At 43.6% G+C, this 16,994-nt stretch overlaps 1 protein-coding gene across 7 annotated transcripts in view; it reads left to right on the top strand.

The window, feature by feature from the left end:
* Positions 1–1,846: 1,846 nt before the first annotated feature.
* Positions 1,847–16,994, top strand: part of LOC100136324 (scavenger receptor class B member 1) — a 30,061-nt gene continuing 14,913 nt past the window's right edge. For all 7 annotated transcript variants that reach the window (XR_005040341.2, XM_021590610.3, XM_021590609.3 and 4 more), the window contains exons 1-8: positions 1,847–2,307; positions 6,088–6,248; positions 8,995–9,136; positions 9,261–9,464; positions 10,861–10,956; positions 11,255–11,370; positions 11,661–11,827; positions 13,157–13,275. Coding sequence is in view for 6 of the 7 variants with exons in the window: in XM_021590610.3 (XP_021446285.2) it covers positions 2,194–2,307; positions 6,088–6,248; positions 8,995–9,136; positions 9,261–9,464; positions 10,861–10,956; positions 11,255–11,370; positions 11,661–11,827; positions 13,157–13,275 (1,119 nt within the window). In the remaining variant the exon portion in view is untranslated. The remainder of the gene's footprint in view (positions 2,308–6,087; positions 6,249–8,994; positions 9,137–9,260; positions 9,465–10,860; positions 10,957–11,254; positions 11,371–11,660; positions 11,828–13,156; positions 13,276–16,994) is intronic.

The raw sequence follows: 16,994 nt of genomic DNA, 5'->3' as shown, positions 1-16,994 counted from the left end.
CAGCAAGTTTGTTACAGGCAACATTTTGTAAGTTATTGTAGTTTCCTGTTAAGAAATGACAAATTCGCAACAGGCTGCCGTTAAGTTACAGGAAAATACACAATAACCTCTTTTCACTGCAGCTCATTACTGACAATATTTTACCAAGTTTGCAAACCTTCCAAAATAGGTTCTCTACCTTCATCAGCATAAACATCAAACTGTCATTACACTTTTTGGTGTTTTGCGTAATGGTCTCTTTCCATTCTCCATTGTTTGGAGGCTGGAAATATGTGGCAAGTGGATGAATGCGCTTGGGTAGCCTAGTGAAGGAGACATTGAAAGTCAGATTTTTTTTTAAAACCATCATGACAGGTTGTGTTTACGCCACAATAAAATGTAATACATTTTACAACTGAAAATACATACATCTTTATGACTATGTCCATAGAGATCGTATTGAATTAATATGTAATTCTATGATTAGGCCCACACAATGTTTTGGAGCATGCGCACCCTTGCTCAACATCAAGTGTCCTTTAGCACTGCTAGTTTTAAGCTAATGATACTTTCGTGGTGATAATTGGATAATTATGTTCTTGATTCTGTGCAGCTTGTGTGATGTGCAGAAATGCATTCTGGGCCAATAAGTCTGTGGCCATAATTCTTTCACACTCACAAATCTGATGGTGTAGCTGCACTGTAAGCAGGACATTACCGGTTGCCTGTGACCAAGAGGATATGAGTTTGTCACAGTACAAGATTTGTCAAAGTACAAGATTCTTTACTTATTTCTATACTAGATTCTAATATATCTACTGCTGTACATATCACTCTTAGTATATATTGTGTTAATTGCATTTGGATAATTGTTACAGGGCTATTTGATTAGATATGCTGTGCCATTTCTTGATTTATTTTAAATTTAAAATGATTGTGTACTGTTTGACATTTTACTGCAGTGTTAAGAGCTACAATGCCCACTACAACATTCTACTAAACTGTGTAGACTCTGTGACCATTTATTGAAATTGATTAATGTACTGCATTGTTGAGGGAGCTACCGCATAAGCATTTCACTGCACCTTTTATACCTGCTGTACACTGTGTATGTGACGAATAAAAAGTCATTCAAATTCTGATTTGACATGCGCTGTATGCCATGCATGTCTGTTTTCTGCTTTCCCACCACGCACCCCAGCCTTCACCTGTTTGGCCTCGGCTTTTGTTTCGGTCAGGGGGATTGGTATAGCACATCTTGTTCACTGCCTGTAATTATTATTATCTTACATGATGTATGCTCTGGCATTGAGTTACCCTGGAGTAGCAGAGCTTAATGCTAAGCCTGATGTACTGCAATCTTCTAATAAATAAATGGTTAACGAATACGTGGTGTTTTCTGTCTAAACTAAAGGCTTCCCTTTTACTATGTCTTTGAAGGGCTGGAGGTTTCAAAAACTCATCTGAAACTGTAATGTGTATGTCAGTAAGTCAGCCTTGAGTGTACAGATTTGCTGCCTTCCACGGGGCTCTTTCGGTCCAGAGCGTTTCACCACAATTTACACATGGCATTATTATTATCGGTCTGTTGTTTGTCTGTCTGCCTCATAATTCACAACTGCAAACCAAAGGTGATTGATCAACATGTTGTGCTCCATCTTCCTTTCCCACCTGGGGCCTCATTTATAAAATGTGTTTAGTTTTCAAATGTTAGTGTATGATCAGTTCTTAAAATGTGAGGAAACGCTATTCATACAATGTTGATATACATTAATAATGTGTATATCACATTTTCTTATTTTGCACGAAACGTCATGACATAAATTAAATGCGTCTCTGTTAACGCAAATAAACTACAGCCCCCACCAGCCTCAGCGTGAAGGAAGGCGTGGCTTGTACGATATAAACACTGCGGTTCCGCTGCTGATCGCTTACACTCGACTTCAAGACAAGCCTTATTAATGTACCTGTTTTTTGGACTTTAAGATCATCTTCTGAAGAGTGGCAAGATCCTTCAACACTTGAGGTGTTGTTGTGAGTCGGTTGACAGTCCGTCATCTTCTTGCCTTGTTTAGCTCTGCAACGAACCAGGCAGCGCTCCGAACAAAAGCCAGTGAACTTGACATTGCAGATAGCGTACATGCGTTGTTTTTATCTATACATTTCAGTAGGCCTACTGTTTTATCGGTGAACAGTTAAACTGTGTCCATAACAATGAATAAATCTAAGTTAGCAATTGGACTTTTTGTCGCAGGTACTCTGACTGCAGTGTTTGGGTTAGTTATTTTATTCGTTGGACCAATCATCATTGACGACCAAATAGTAAAGGTAAGTTATTGAGATTAAAGCTATGGAATGTAGCTTTTTCCTATAGTTGTATACTTCTGTTGTAGGCCTACATCTAATGGAAAAGGCTTCGTTTTCTCCTGGTCAGTCACGACTAACGTATAGCGAAGAATGAACCTGACTTATTACTCGTATTTCTCGTGTTTTTCTACTTATTTGATTGATATTGATATTGATTACTGCATTGTTGGGAAAGCGCAAACAAGCGAGGCATTTTACTGTAGGGCTTAACTATGCTTAATACCTACCACATGGCTACAGTCCGAGATGAATGCCATACATTTGTTTGGAACATTTCCTAGTTCTCTACAAGCCAGAACGTACTCCACTGGTTGCGGTCGATACTTCTGTGGGTGTGATTTAAAAAAAATAATCGTTCCTTCGTGTTTTGCTAAATATAAGGAATTTGAAATTATTTATTCTTAAGTGTATTTGAGCAACAATTTTTTACTTTTGAGATTTAAGTAAATATAAAATCAAAATTTTACTGAAGTAACTCACTTATCTGTATGACAATTGGCTACTTTTTACACCACTGTGTAGACTAAACACATGCAAGACTTCGGTTGGTGTCGATGACTGTAGACCTATAGCAGGGTTTCCCAACTGGCGGTGATTTTATTTGACACCCCCAGTGTAGTAATCTATACTATTTATTACACCACCCTGCATCCCACTGCTGGCTTGCTTCTGAAGCTACTGGTCAGTCCTTGGATGCGAGACCAGATGCTGCTGGAAGTGGTGTTGGAAGGCTAGTAGGAGGCTCTCTTTCCCCTGGTCTAAAAAAAAATATCCCAATGCCCCAGGACACTGCCGTGTGTAGGGTGCCGTCTTTCGGATGGGATGTTAAACGGGTGTCCCGACTCTCTGAGTTCATTTAAGATCCCATGGCACTTATTGTAAGAGTAGGGGTGTTAACCCCGGTGTCCTGGCTAAATTCCCAAGCTGTCCCTCATACCATCACGGTCACCTCATTCATCTCCTCTCCCCTGTAACTATTCCCTAGGTCATTACTGTAAATGAGAACGTGTTCTCAGTCAACTTACCTGGGAAAATAGCAGCAATACATTATTTTTCATTTGATCTGTTCTTTATATATTGGTTTTGCCCCACAACTTCCTTTTAAATGTTAAGCTAGTTCCTCCTTGGTCATTTACCGTTTTATGCCGTGTAATGCATAATCTTCAGCTTTTTAAGTTCCTGGTTGTTAAAACTACAATATAGAAATTGTGACCTCTTAAATGATTGCTATGAACGTGCATATTTGAACCAGCGCTACTGTCAGATGACATGGAAAAATAGAGGTCTTTGGCCACACAGACCAGTGGTGGGTTTGCTCTGGAAATATTGATGCATAAGTGGAAAATAACCCCCATGTCTACTGTAAAATATGGTGGAGGATCTGATACGGGGCTATTTTGCTTTCACTGTTGACGTGACTTTCATTCATGTGATGTCTGCTATTCATTGAATAATTATCTACTCCACTTAAATTGGGTAATAATTAAATGATCATGTAACAATTAACTCATTAGGAATCTGGGGCACCGTGGGAAGAGTTTGTTTAAATGAGTTACGGTTTCCCAAATTAACTCCATCATAACAGTCAATAATTAATCATTTCCTCATATCAGCCTCGCATAATTAGCACAAACCCGAGTCTCACTGATCATTCTGTACCACTCATTGATTTGATTATTTATTTGCTAACAAGCTAAATGGTAACATGCACACACTCGGTATGGATTAGAAACTTAATATGACGACAACAGTCCCTAGTGGATCAACACATTGACACGTGTTACACAAGATGGAGATTTTAAAGAGAAGCAACGTCTTCATATAACTTAATGGCATCACAAAATAGACATTAATTTTCCACATTCCACCTCTTATTACCAGCATTTGGAGGATGATAGAGATCTCTTTCTGTCCTCATGTCCATTGTTTAATGTTATAGTTTTGGGCTGTAAACCCCTTCATAAGGCACACAGACTTTCCAATCTCTCCAACTAGAGCAGAAAGGAATCGTCTGCTGCCTTACAATTTCTGATGGGCTTGAGGTGTGAACCACACACACACACACACACACACACATCAATCCCCCTCCCTCTCCGGGAGAGTTCTGTAGAGCTGATGCACTGTAACCTGATCCTTTGGATCCTCCCAGGAGTCATGACACTGGTCTTGGCGCCCTTGTTAAGGTCAACGGCATCATTACCTTTACCCAGTACCAGGACATTTTAGCCAAAAACCCAGTAGCCTCTGCCAGGGAGGCTGAAACTTGATTGCAATTGGATCTTCTAGCAAGACCACAGCCCCAGGCACACACCAACAAAACCCACAAATAAATGGTTATCTGACCTCACAGATCAACATTTTGCCATGGCCATCAGTCTCTGAACTCTGTTGAACCCCATTAGAAACCTGTGGTTTGAATTGAAGTGGGCAGTCCATAAGCACATACAAAGGAAATCAAGGATCTGGGAAGATTATATGTATGAATATGCAAACAAATGTAAGGTTTGAAATTGTTTTAGTCAAATATTATATCCGTTTGGGCTTCTTGCGGCCAATTTCGATTCTACAAATGATTTGTAATTATGTACCGGCCCCCTGACAATCCGCTCAAGAAAATAAATTGCTGTCGTCAACGAGCTACCACAGCCACAAGGTTATAAACCCCACCTATTTCTACAATTTATTTTCTTAAATCTGGTTTCAAACCTAACCCTAACCACACTGCCTAAGCTTAACAGAAATATATAAATTCAAGTTGAAAGATTTTACTGATTTACAGCTCATAGAAGGAAATCAGTAAATTGAAACAAAGTAGTGTATGGATTTCACAACTGGGTAGGGGAGCCCGAGAGGGCAATCCAAATACGTTTTGCCCCTTAAAGACCTATTATTAATAAAATACCAAATTGCCAATTACCTGCCAAATTCTCTAAAATGTTGGAGGCGGGTTATGGTAGAAACATGGACATTCAAAATTCTCTGGCAACAGCTCTGGTGGACATTCCTGCAGTCAGCATGCCAATTGCATGCTCCCTCAACTTGAGACATCTGTAGCATTGTGTTGTGACAACTGCATATTTTTAATGGCCTTTTTATTGTCCCCCAGCACAAGGTGCACCTGTGTAATGATCATGCTGTTTAATCAGCTTCTATCTAACAGGAATGAAAACAAATTTGTGCACATTTTAGGGAAATGAGCTTTTTGTGGATATGGAACATTTCTGGGATCTTTTATTTCAGCTCATGAAACATTGGACCAACATGTTACATGTTGCGTTTTTATAATTTTGTTCAGTATATCGTCAATGCACTTGACGCCCTATTACCTAAATGTATTGTTTCCTATCCTGACATACAGAAGCCCCAGCCAGCAGGGACCCCTGTGCATTGCATGTTTGACTTCCCATAGTTTATAGGCCTACGGTACGTCTTGCTTTCCCAAGATGTTGCTCCTGTTTTTAAGGATGATTCTGCCATAACCAATTCCCCCTTGGGGTTAATGTCACTTTATACTGCTACCACTATCCTTTTATTGCCAACACCAGTTCCAAAGACTCAGCTGGTTGGCATGAAGTACTGGCAGCCACACAGTTATGGGTTTGGTTCCCCTGTGGATCAGGAACACTGAATATGAGTGTCAACTGCCAGTGATCCCATCCTGCATAGAGGAACAAGCTGTCACACTGAACACCTTTGTATATGTTATGTATAATAATATGCCTTTTATCATTGTTCTCTCAGAACTTAGTAATAGACCCTGAGAATGAGGTGTCCTACACCATGTGGAAGGACATCCCTGTCCCGTTCTTCATGTCTGTCTACTTCTTCAACATCCTCAACCCCACCGAATTCCTGGCGGGAGAGAAACCCATGGTGGAGCAGAGAGGACCCTACGTATACAGGTAGGCTTTCACACCTGACCGGCTACGTAAAGCGTAATAAAGAGCAGTGATACTAGCAGGAAGTAGTGTGTGGATTTCTTTCTATTTCTCATCTTATTCAGCTGTTACCATGCACCTGCAACAAAGAGCTCAGATTTGCGAGTGCCTTTTTGTTTACCAGTTTTCAATTCGTGTGTCCCAAAGTTTGGGGAATGCTGTGCTAACCCGTAACTAACATGTTACCTAGCCTTAACCCTTAGCTAGCATGTAACCATTTAACACTCCAAAACTTAACCTTAACCCCTAGCCTAGCTAACATTAGCCATAAATTGGAATAACAACATGTGATTGACACAATTTACTTTAGAAAATCTTGTGGTAATTAGTCTTTTTCACGACATTCTATGATGGTGTGTTGACTGAACTACTGTACGTTTGAAGAAGGATACAATTGCATCTGCAGGAACCTCTCACTTTTATTTCTATTGGTCAGTTTTTAAAGCTAGAACCCCGGTACACAGTTGGAAGGTGGGGAGACCTCCAGTACAGTAGGTGGCGGTAATGCACCATAACGTTGGTAAACCCCACAGAAGAGGCGGGAACTGGTTTCTCACAGGGCTGTTCGGCAAGTGGGAGCGAAGGACACTGCTAGGTAGGACTCTGGTACACAACAGGTGTGATGAGTAGCTAGCTAAAAATAGCTAGGACACTGTTAGATTGTGTACTTCGCCCCCACCTGTCAGGTGCTGTTTTCCCGCAGTTCTGTTAACAATGGCGAGGGCAGACGTGAGCGAAAGACACTGTACTCGCTAGTAGGATTCCAGTACACAGCAGGCTAGAGACGGGGTGCGACACCGGTAGGCGGTGTCCTTCAACCCCGAATAATTCATTTTTGACCTACATTTTAATTGCGTTGACAATCAGTGGAAATTAAGTGCCACACAAACATGAAGATAGTGTGCTCAGGGGGACGTTCATGCAGGAACCAATGAGACGCTCGAGGAGGGGGGTTGCCCAAATGACTGCATCCTGCAATATTTTGTGCCATCAGTTCTTCCCAAACTAGTTTTCTGCTCTGATCCACCAAAAGCCTCTGCAATATACAGTGAGATTGGACAACCTAGACTGTTCCCAGAGCTGGCCAACTGAGAAATTAATTTGGCCTGAATGCCAAGTGTCAAGTCTGGATTGAGGAAAGATGAATGGAGAAAAGTACAGGCAGATCCTTGATGAAACCTGCTCAGGACCTCTGACTGGAGCGACAGTTCACCTTCCAACAGACAACGACCCTAAGCACACAGCCAAGACAACGCAGGAGTGGCTTCGGGACAAGTCTCTGAATGTCTGAGTGGCCCAGCCAGAGCCAGGACTTGAACCCGATCTAACATCTCGGGAGAGCCCTGAAAATAACTGTGCAGCGACGCTCCCTATCCAACCTGGCAGAGCTTGAGGATCCACAGAGAAGAATGGGAGAAACGCCCGAAATTGAACCCCCTTTCCTTATGGATCTGGCCTGTCTCACCCTGTAACGTATCCAATTGATCTATCCAGTCTCTGTTCTAGGGCTGCACAATTAATTGAATTTGCATCAAAATTGCAATATTGACATGCAATATCATAAAAATCATATTGGAAGAGATCTACACTGCTTGCATTATTTGGAAATGCTTATCAGCCACATGTAACCAACTTTTTGATAGTTTTTTAAAATTTTTATTTTTCTGCTCTTGAGGCTGCTTTCCGCACACGTCAAGCCCCGCCCCATTACTCAAGCAGCGCAGTTCCTCCTAGCTGTTAGCTTCACCAAGTTTGCATGCTCTTCTGTTAGGTCAAATGCAGTCGGGTTGTTCCAAACAAGAATGATGCTGTGTTTTACTTCTAAAGAAATCGGCATCGCACAATTTCGTTAAAAATAAATCTCAGGCCTCCCGGGTGGCGCAGTGGTTAAGGGCGCTGTACTGCTGTGCCATCAGAGTCCCTGGGTTCGCGCCCAGGCTCTGTCGTAACCGGCCGCGACCGGGAGGTCCGTGGGGTGACGCACAATTGGCCTAGCGTCGTCTGGGTTAGGGAGGGCTTGGTCGGTAGGGATGTCCTTGTCTCATCGTGCACCAGCGACTCCTGTGGCGGGCCGGGCGCAGTGCGCGCTAACCAAGGTTGCCAGGAGCACGGTGTAGCCTCCGACACATTGGTGCGGCTGGCTTCCGGGTTGGAGGCGCGCTGTGTTAAGAAGCAGTGCGGCTGGTTGGGTTGTGTATCGGGGGACTTTCAACCTTCGTCTCTCCCGAGCCCGTACAAGAGTTGTAGCGATGCGACAAGATGGTAGCTACTACAACAATTGGATACCATGAAATTGGGGAGAAAAAAGGGGTAAAAATTCAAAAAAACAAACAAAAAAATAAATCTCTGTTTTTTTGCCCATATTGTGCAGCAAGTTTGGCCTACTCTGTTCTCAAACTGATCCTTCTCTCATTACCTTACCTCTCTTTATCCTTGAATAACTCTGAGAATTTCTACCCTGTTCATCTCGGTAAGCGATTTTAGGAAGCCAGTGTCAGTGGAATGCCCTTTGTGATTTAATAAAATAACCTAAACTGACATGCCCTATCCCTGCAAGTTAACTCTCAATCCCCTTTCTGTTTCTTTTCTCTATCAGCTATTCAATCAGATCTCCAGTCGTCTTAACTACTAAGTCTATCAACCCTCTGTTGTAAAGTGTCTCCATTTGCATCTGTCAGTTGGGAGGTTGACCTGAGTTGTGTGTTTTCAGGAAGCGTCTTCAGAAGCAGAACATCACGTTCCATCCCAACCATACAGTGTCGTATCTTGAATACAGGAGCTACTTCTTTGAGCCCAGCATGTCAGTGGGCAACGAGTCGGATGTGGTCACCATCCCTAACATGCTGGTGTTGGTAAGACGGCACTGCTACACACACACACTATGTACTGGACTCCTATCTCTTTGCCCCCCTCATCTCTCCCCCACTTCATCCCGTTTCTCCTCATCCTCTTTTCCCTCTCCCCTCTATCTTCCAGGGTGCGGCGGTGATGATGGACAACATGCCACACGCAGTGCGTCTCTTGCTCAGTGCCACCTTTAAGAGCTTTAAGGAGGGACCCTTCCTAAGCAAGTCTGTAGGGGAGCTGATGTGGGGCTACGACAGCAAGCTGGTGGACTTCCTCAATAAGTGGTTCCCTGGGATGCTGCCCTCCACTGGCAAGTTTGGCCTCTTCTCTGAGGTGAGCGGGTGGAGGAGATGAGCGCACAATGACCGAAAGTCTACGGGTACAGTAGCATATGCTAGTGTTAGTTGGCATTGGCTTGCGAAACCACCTCGTTCTCCCTTCACACTGAGACATAAAAATGCGATTCACAAGTTCATCTCTACTCTGAGTAAGTAGATAAAACAATTGCTAGGATCTCACGGTATCCCTTTAATGCTTGAGCTAATTTAATCAGGGCCTCAGTCAGGCTTTGGAATGATGTAGTGCGAGGGTAGGTTCCCTATTATGTTAATTCACAGGCAGACCTTAAAGCACTATTAATACCATGTCAGAAATGTCCAGTTGGTCAAGTGTTAGATAGGCTTACCAGCTATCTAAATCTTGTAGTTATCCAAGCCAAATAATGTGCCTAGTGGCCTCATCCCCCAGGAGGTAGTTTAGTGTTGGAACCTAGATGGACATGACCACATCCACACTCCATCCCCAGGGGACAGTTTGAACAGTTTGGGGTTGCATGGGTAGTGAGCAATGGCTATGTATGGATGGACAAAGCCATCGCACCTCTCATTCCTCCGTGAAGATTTAACTTACTTTATTTGGCTTCAATGCTCTGTTAAGATGCTGTTCATGGAGACCTAATATGTGCAGTTTGAGTTACTCCTGGAATTGACTTTGCTCAGTGCTGCCCCCTCCATTGAGTAACTCAAGTTCAAGGCTTCAATTGGCATCAAAATAATCCTTTAACTTCTTCTGTGGGGGGGGGGGGGTTATTTTTAATGTATATAAAAAATAATCTGTTCAAGAACCTTATCTGGTGTATTAGAAGCAATTATTGGTACCAAGATTATCTTCAAAAAACGTTTTTATTTAGATTGGCCACGAAGATTGGCATTTTTTCCATTCACTCTAATGGGGGATCCTGTTTCCTGTTAACCATGCCTGCAGTACTGAAGTCAGCCTTAACTACTTTGGCTTTTTTACATTTAAAAAAAATATTTTAACCTTTTTATCTAACTAGGCAAGTCAGTTAAGAACAGATTCTTATTTATATTGACAAACGCGCTCGGCCAATTGTGCGCCGCCCTATGGGACTCCCAATCACGGCCGGTTGTGATACAGCCTGGAATCGAACCAGGGTGTCTATAGTGATACCTCTAGCACTGAGATGCAGTGCCTTAGACCGTTGCAACACTTGGGAGCTTCAATGAGGGGGCAGTCGTTCGCCACTGTTACTACGCTGGTAAATGACTATCCATCCGGACTTGTGCCACATAGGAAGTGTGTGTTTGACCCAACCTTCTCAAATACTATATAAGTACCCCTTATCTACAGCCTGTTTAAGTTGGCTGTCTAGTTTTTTTTAGTGACTGGTGACTGGTTAAATATCAATCCTTCTGTTTTCTCCCATCAGTTCAACAACTCCAACACTGGTATGTTCACCGTCCACACTGGGAAGGATGACATCCGGCTGATTCACAAAGTGAACTCATGGAACGGCTTGACCAAGGTGAGCTGTCTGGAGTTTAGTGATCACACAGCCATGACCTTTCACCTTTACAGATTGGTTTGAGAGAGGCAGTTAGACGCACAGATGAGTGAAAACAAATCTGGGCCCTTTGTTTTCATGGGGTCCTTCTACAATGGGAAGACCTAGTCCGTTGTACAACTGAATGAATTCAACTGAAATGGGTCCTCTGCATTCAACCCAACCTCTCTGAATCAGAGGTGTGCGGGTGACATCCATTCTTTCTTGCTCTAGAAAGAGAGCTCAATGTGTAACGGCTGTTAACCTTCTGTCTCTCTAGTTGATATATTGGAAGACTCCCCAGTGTAACATGATCAACGGTACAGCAGGACAAATGTGGCCGCCCTTCATGACCAAAGAGTCCACACTGCCGTTCTACAGTCCTGACGCCTGCAGGTACACACGCTTTCAAAAATTCACGTAGCCTAGTGGTTAGAGCGTTGGGCTTGTAACCGAAAGGTTGCTGGATCGAATCCCCGAACTGACGAGGTAAAAAGCTGTCGTTCTGCCCCTGAGTAAGGCAGTTAACTCACTGTTCCCCGGGAGCCGAAGATGTGGATTATGGCAGCCCCCCCCCCCCCCCCCCGCACCTCTGATTCAGAAGGGTTGGGTTAAATGTGGAAGACGCATTTCATTTGAATGCGTTGTGACTAGGTATCCCCCTTTCCCTCACACACTCTTTATAGGTCTTTGGAGCTGGTGTATCAGCGTGAGGGGATAATGAAAGGGATTCCCCTCTATCGCTTTGTGGCTCCTAAGACTATGTTGGCTAATGGCTCAGACTACGCTCCCAATGAGGGCTTCTGTCCCTGCAGACAATCTGGCCTCCTCAACGTCAGCAGCTGTCGATCCAGTGAGTACAGATGCATGCATACACACTCCCCTACGTATTTATTTGGACAGTGGCGCTTAAACTTGTAGTTTGGCTCCAGCATTTTGAATTTGAGATCAAATGTTTCATATCAGGTGACAGTACAGACAGAATGTCACCTATTATTTGAGGGTATTTTCATAAATATGTTTTACTGTTTAGACATGAAAGCACTGTATCAAGTCCCATTTGAGGAAGTCACAAGTATTTGGACAAATTCTCTGATAGTGTATTAAAATAGTAAAACGCTTAGTATTTGGTCCCATATTCCTAGGACTCGACGACATCAAGCTTGTCACTCTACAAACATGCGATTTGTAGTTAATCATAACCGACATACCTTGTCTGGTAAACAGACTGGATGAGGAAGTATGGCGCACACACACACCGAGGAGCCATGCCGCTGTATAAACACATTGTAGACAACACGAGTTATGTTCCCTTATGTTCCCAATAGCGCCCCATAGAACATCACATCTCAAGATCACATGAGCACTTGGTGCCGAATTGTAGCTTGAGAAATGCCCACATACTATAGGAATGTTTTGTATAAATCATGATTCAATGTCAAGGGGATATTTTAAACCAGTGATGGGCAACTTTGATAGGAGTGGGGGCCACAATCTGAACTCATCATGATGGGCCACAGTGGTCTGCATATCCGTATACAAATTCAGTCAGAGCTGGCCTTCGGCCTTTTGGGTGGTAAAGTGTGAGATTTGTACAGGGTAAAAGTGAACTTGAAGAAGGAAGGCTATCACTCCATACAATCCCCTGTGGATGGTGCTTAATTGGAGCCAATTTCTTCCTAGAAAAGGAGAATGAGCCAAAGCACAGGTCCAAACTATGGAATAACAATTTAGGGAATAGGCAGTCAGCTGGTATTCTGTCTATAATGGAGTGGCCAGCACAGTCACCAGATCTCAACCCTGTTGAGCTTGACCGTGTGGTACGTAAGAAGTGCCCATCCAACTTGTGGGAGGTGCTTCTGAAACCATCTCTTCAGATTACATAAACAAATTGACAACTAGAATGCCAAAGGTCTGCAAGGCTGTAATTGCTGCAAATGATGGATTCTTTGACGAAAGCAGAGTTTGAAATTCACAATTATTTAAATGAAAAATAAAAATTTCATAACCTTGTTAACATCTTGACTATTTCCTATTCATTTTGCGACTCATTTCATGTATGTTTTCATATAATTATTTTTTCAAGTGACCCCAAACTTTTGAACGGTAGTGTGCTTGTTAAAAAGGAAATGTATGATGGTGGTACAAGTAAAGGTGACGTTGTATTAATATTGTGTTCTAGACGCCCCAGTGTTCATTTCCCAACCCCACTTCTACAATGCTGACCCTGTGCTGCTGGACTACGTACAGGGACTTCAGCCTACTGAGGACGAACACGGGCTATTCATAGACATCCACCCTGTGAGTAACACATACACGCTGTCCTGAATTGGAACACTTAAAAAACTTAGCAAAAAAATAAATGTCCCTTTTTCAGAACCCTGTCTTTGCAAGATAATCCAAATCATTTCACAGATCTTCATTGTAAAGGGTTTGAACACTGTTTCCCGTGCTTGTTCAATGAACCATAAACAATTAATGAACATGCACCTGTGGAATGGTCGTTAAGACACTAACAGCTTACAGATGGTAGGCAATTAAGGTCCGTTATGAACTTAGGACACTAAAGAGGCCTTTCTACTGACTCTGGGGAAAAACACCAAAAGAAAGATGCCCAGGGCCCCTGCTCATCTGTGTGAATGTGCCTTAGGCATGCTGCAAGGAGGCATGAGGACTGCAGATGTGGCCTGGGCAATAAATTGCAATGTCTGTACTGTGAGACGCCTAAGACAGCGCTACAGGGAGACGGGACTGACAGCTGATCGTCCTTCAGTGGCAGAACATGTGTAACAACACCTGCACAAGATCGGTACAGCCGAACGTCACACCTGCGGGACAGGTACAGGATGGCAACAACTGCCCGAGCTACACCAGGAACGCACAATACCTCCATCAGTGCTCAGACTGTCTGCAATAGGCTGAGAGGCTGGACTGAGGGCTGTTGTAAGGCAGGTCCTCACCAGACATCACCGGCAACAATGTCGCCTATGGGCACAAACCCACCGTCGCTAGACAAGACTGGCGAAAATTGCTCTTCACTGACGAGTCGCAGTTTTGTCTCACCGTGGGTGATAGTCGGATTCACGTTTATCGTTGCAGGAATGAGTGTTACACCGAGGCCTGTGCTCTGGAGCGGGATCGTGCTGGAGGGTCTGTCATGGTCTGCGGCGGTGTGTCACAGCATCATCGGACTGCGCTTGTTATTCCAGGCAATCACAATGCTGTGCATTACAGGGAAGACATCCTCCTCCCTCATGTGGTACCCTTCCTGCAGGCTCATCCTGACATGACCCTCCAGCATGACAATGCTACAAGCCATACTGCTTGTTCTGTGGGTGATTTCCTGCAAGACAGGCATGTCTTGGTGGAAGAGTGGGGTAACATCTCACAGCAAGAACTGGCAAATCTGGTGCAGTCCAGGAGATGCGCTGATACCGACGAACTTTTGATTTTGACACTTCCACCCCCCCCCCTTTGTTCAGGAACACATTATTTAATTTCTGTTAGTCACATGTCTGTGGAACTTGTTCAGTTTCTCAGTTGTTGATTCATGTTCATACAAATGTTTCCACATGTGAAGTTTGCTGAACATAAGCGCGGTTGACAGTGAGGATGTTTTCTTTTTCTGCTGAGTTTAGTAAGATTAATTTTTCCCGTTGACTGTGGACTCGTCCCCTTTTGTTCTAATAGGTCTTGGATGAGATCAGATTAGTGGACGGCCACACACACACCTTTATGATCTATTAGGGTTAAAGACCAGTGGGTTTCTGACAGGCGATCATCCAGAGACAAGACGGCTCCAATGTGGCTCTACAGTTTCGCAGTCAATCGCTTAACCCCTGAACTATACCCTGGTGGGTTTTATTTAGATGAAGAATGTCACTTCTCTGACAGATATATTGAGTTCCAGTTAGATTTGCGACGCTGGTTTTTTAGCCCCACTGATCTGTATCGGGTGTGTAAGTGTTTCAATACCGTGGTGGTCTTGGTGCCCCTTAGTGTCAAAGGTCAAATTGAATGAAGAATTGGTTTAGGACGCTCAATATATCTGACGGGGGGGGGGGGGGGCGCGCCACATTGTCTGAATGCCTGAAGCATCTGTGCCAAGTTCTTCCCCATTTATAGACGTGTGTGCTTTTACTAGTGCGAATTGGGCCCATTCACATTGTTATAAACGTATATCTCTGGCAGTAAAAGCGAGGCTGTTTCCCCTTATCTAAATTGATTGTGTAAACACATCTGATCTCATAGCCGTAGCGAACGCACACCATACAGCCTGTCCTTGAGGCAATCACCTGACACACACACAGAGGCTTGGCCAGAGCACTTTCTTAGAATTCATTTAGATAACATTTATTTTCCCTGGCTGAGGGTGAGAAACTTGTGTTGGACAGTCATTCGTATATATTCCCATTTTTTTTGTGTGTTTGTGACTCCTATGAGTCCTTCCTCTGAACTCATTTGTAGAAAAACATTCATATCCACTCGCTGTTTGATGCAAACATCGTGATCTTCAACTGTAATCGCAGAGAGCATGGTTTTAAAATACACTTGTGGGACAGCCAACGTGAGCAGATATCATCCAATTCTTTTTTTTGTCCAGCTCCTGTGCCAAGTTGTAAATGGTGTACTCTTTTTCATAGTACATTTGTCATTTAACAGACGCTCTGATCCAGAGCGACTTACAGGAGCAAAGGGTTAGGTGCCTTGCTTAATTAAGAGCACATCGACAGATTTTTAAAATAAAATAACGTTTTAACCTACCGGTACATTGAAACATGTCTATAAGCCGCAGGTGCCTACCGGTACATTGAAACATGTCTATAAGCCGCAGGTGCCTACCGGTACATTGAAACAAATGAACTTGATCACTATCTTCCTCCTCCTGTGCACTGAAACCACTGAAGTCATCTCCTTCGGTGTCGGAGTTGAATAGCCTCAGAATTGCTTCATCCCATGTTGGATCGTTTTCATTGTCACTCTCGTCACTTTCATCCGGAGGCAAATACCCCGCTGAGCTCATGCTGCCCCTTCAACACGCAGCAGTCCAGCCTTTCGAAACCCGTTGACGATAGTGGATTTTTTGACAATGCTCCACGCTGTCAGGACCCACTGGCAGACTTGACCATAAGTTGCTCTCCGCATGCGGCCCGTTTTAGTGAAGGATTTCTCCCCACTTGTCATCCAAGCCTCCCACTGAACACGGAGCGCCACCTTAAATGCACGATTTACACTGATGTCGAGTGGCTGCAAATACTTTGGGCCATCTGCTTTTCTTCCCTCTGAAAGCTTTTGTAATCTTTTTGCACTGAGTCAGTTCCTCACGCTGCTGTTTCCAAAGTCTTATCATCGACTCATTAAGGCCAAGCTCCCGTGCAGCAGCTCTATTTCCTTTTCCAACAGCCAGATCGATCGCCTTCAACTTGAAAGCTGCATCATAAGCATTTCGCCGTGTCTTTGCCATGATGAGGGTGACAAAATTACTACCGTAATCAGAATGATGGGAAGTTTGAGCGCGCTCGATTTACGTCACATTGTGTGACGGTGCTCAGTTTTTTTGGCTGCATGAATCTTGTGAAAGCGGGAAAAATCCATAAATTAGCCGTATCATTGTATAAACCGCGAGGTTCAAAGCGTGGGAATAAAGTAGCGGCTTATAGTCCGGAAATTACTGTAGTCGACTCGTGATTCCTTGCTGTAGAACATTGGCCACAGCATGAGTTCTGTAGGACTGAAGGCCATTAGTGACCGTGTTTGCTTGGGGTCCTTAATTATATACATTGCTTTTCTGTGGCAGTGGTTAGTGTAAATGTCCTCCTATAGCAGCTCTGTCTATCTTAACAATCCTCTAAGGCCTGGGGGTCATGTATGTGGTTTAGGTTGCCTGCCATGCAGTAATCCACCCGGTCCACGATGAAACTATATAAAAGGTCTCAAGTCAAATGGTCTGGAACAGACATTAGCAGCTAAATATTTAAGACGTGTGCATGCTAATGGTAAATTGTCTGGCACAGGACACA

Source organism: Oncorhynchus mykiss, chromosome 29 (genome assembly GCF_057628025.1).
Source record: "Oncorhynchus mykiss isolate SJ-2025 chromosome 29, ASM5762802v1, whole genome shotgun sequence".
Classification (NCBI taxonomy): domain Eukaryota; kingdom Metazoa; phylum Chordata; class Actinopteri; order Salmoniformes; family Salmonidae; genus Oncorhynchus; species Oncorhynchus mykiss.
The sequence above is the reverse complement of the archived record's forward strand: the minus strand, read 5'-3'. Positions and strand labels throughout refer to the sequence as shown.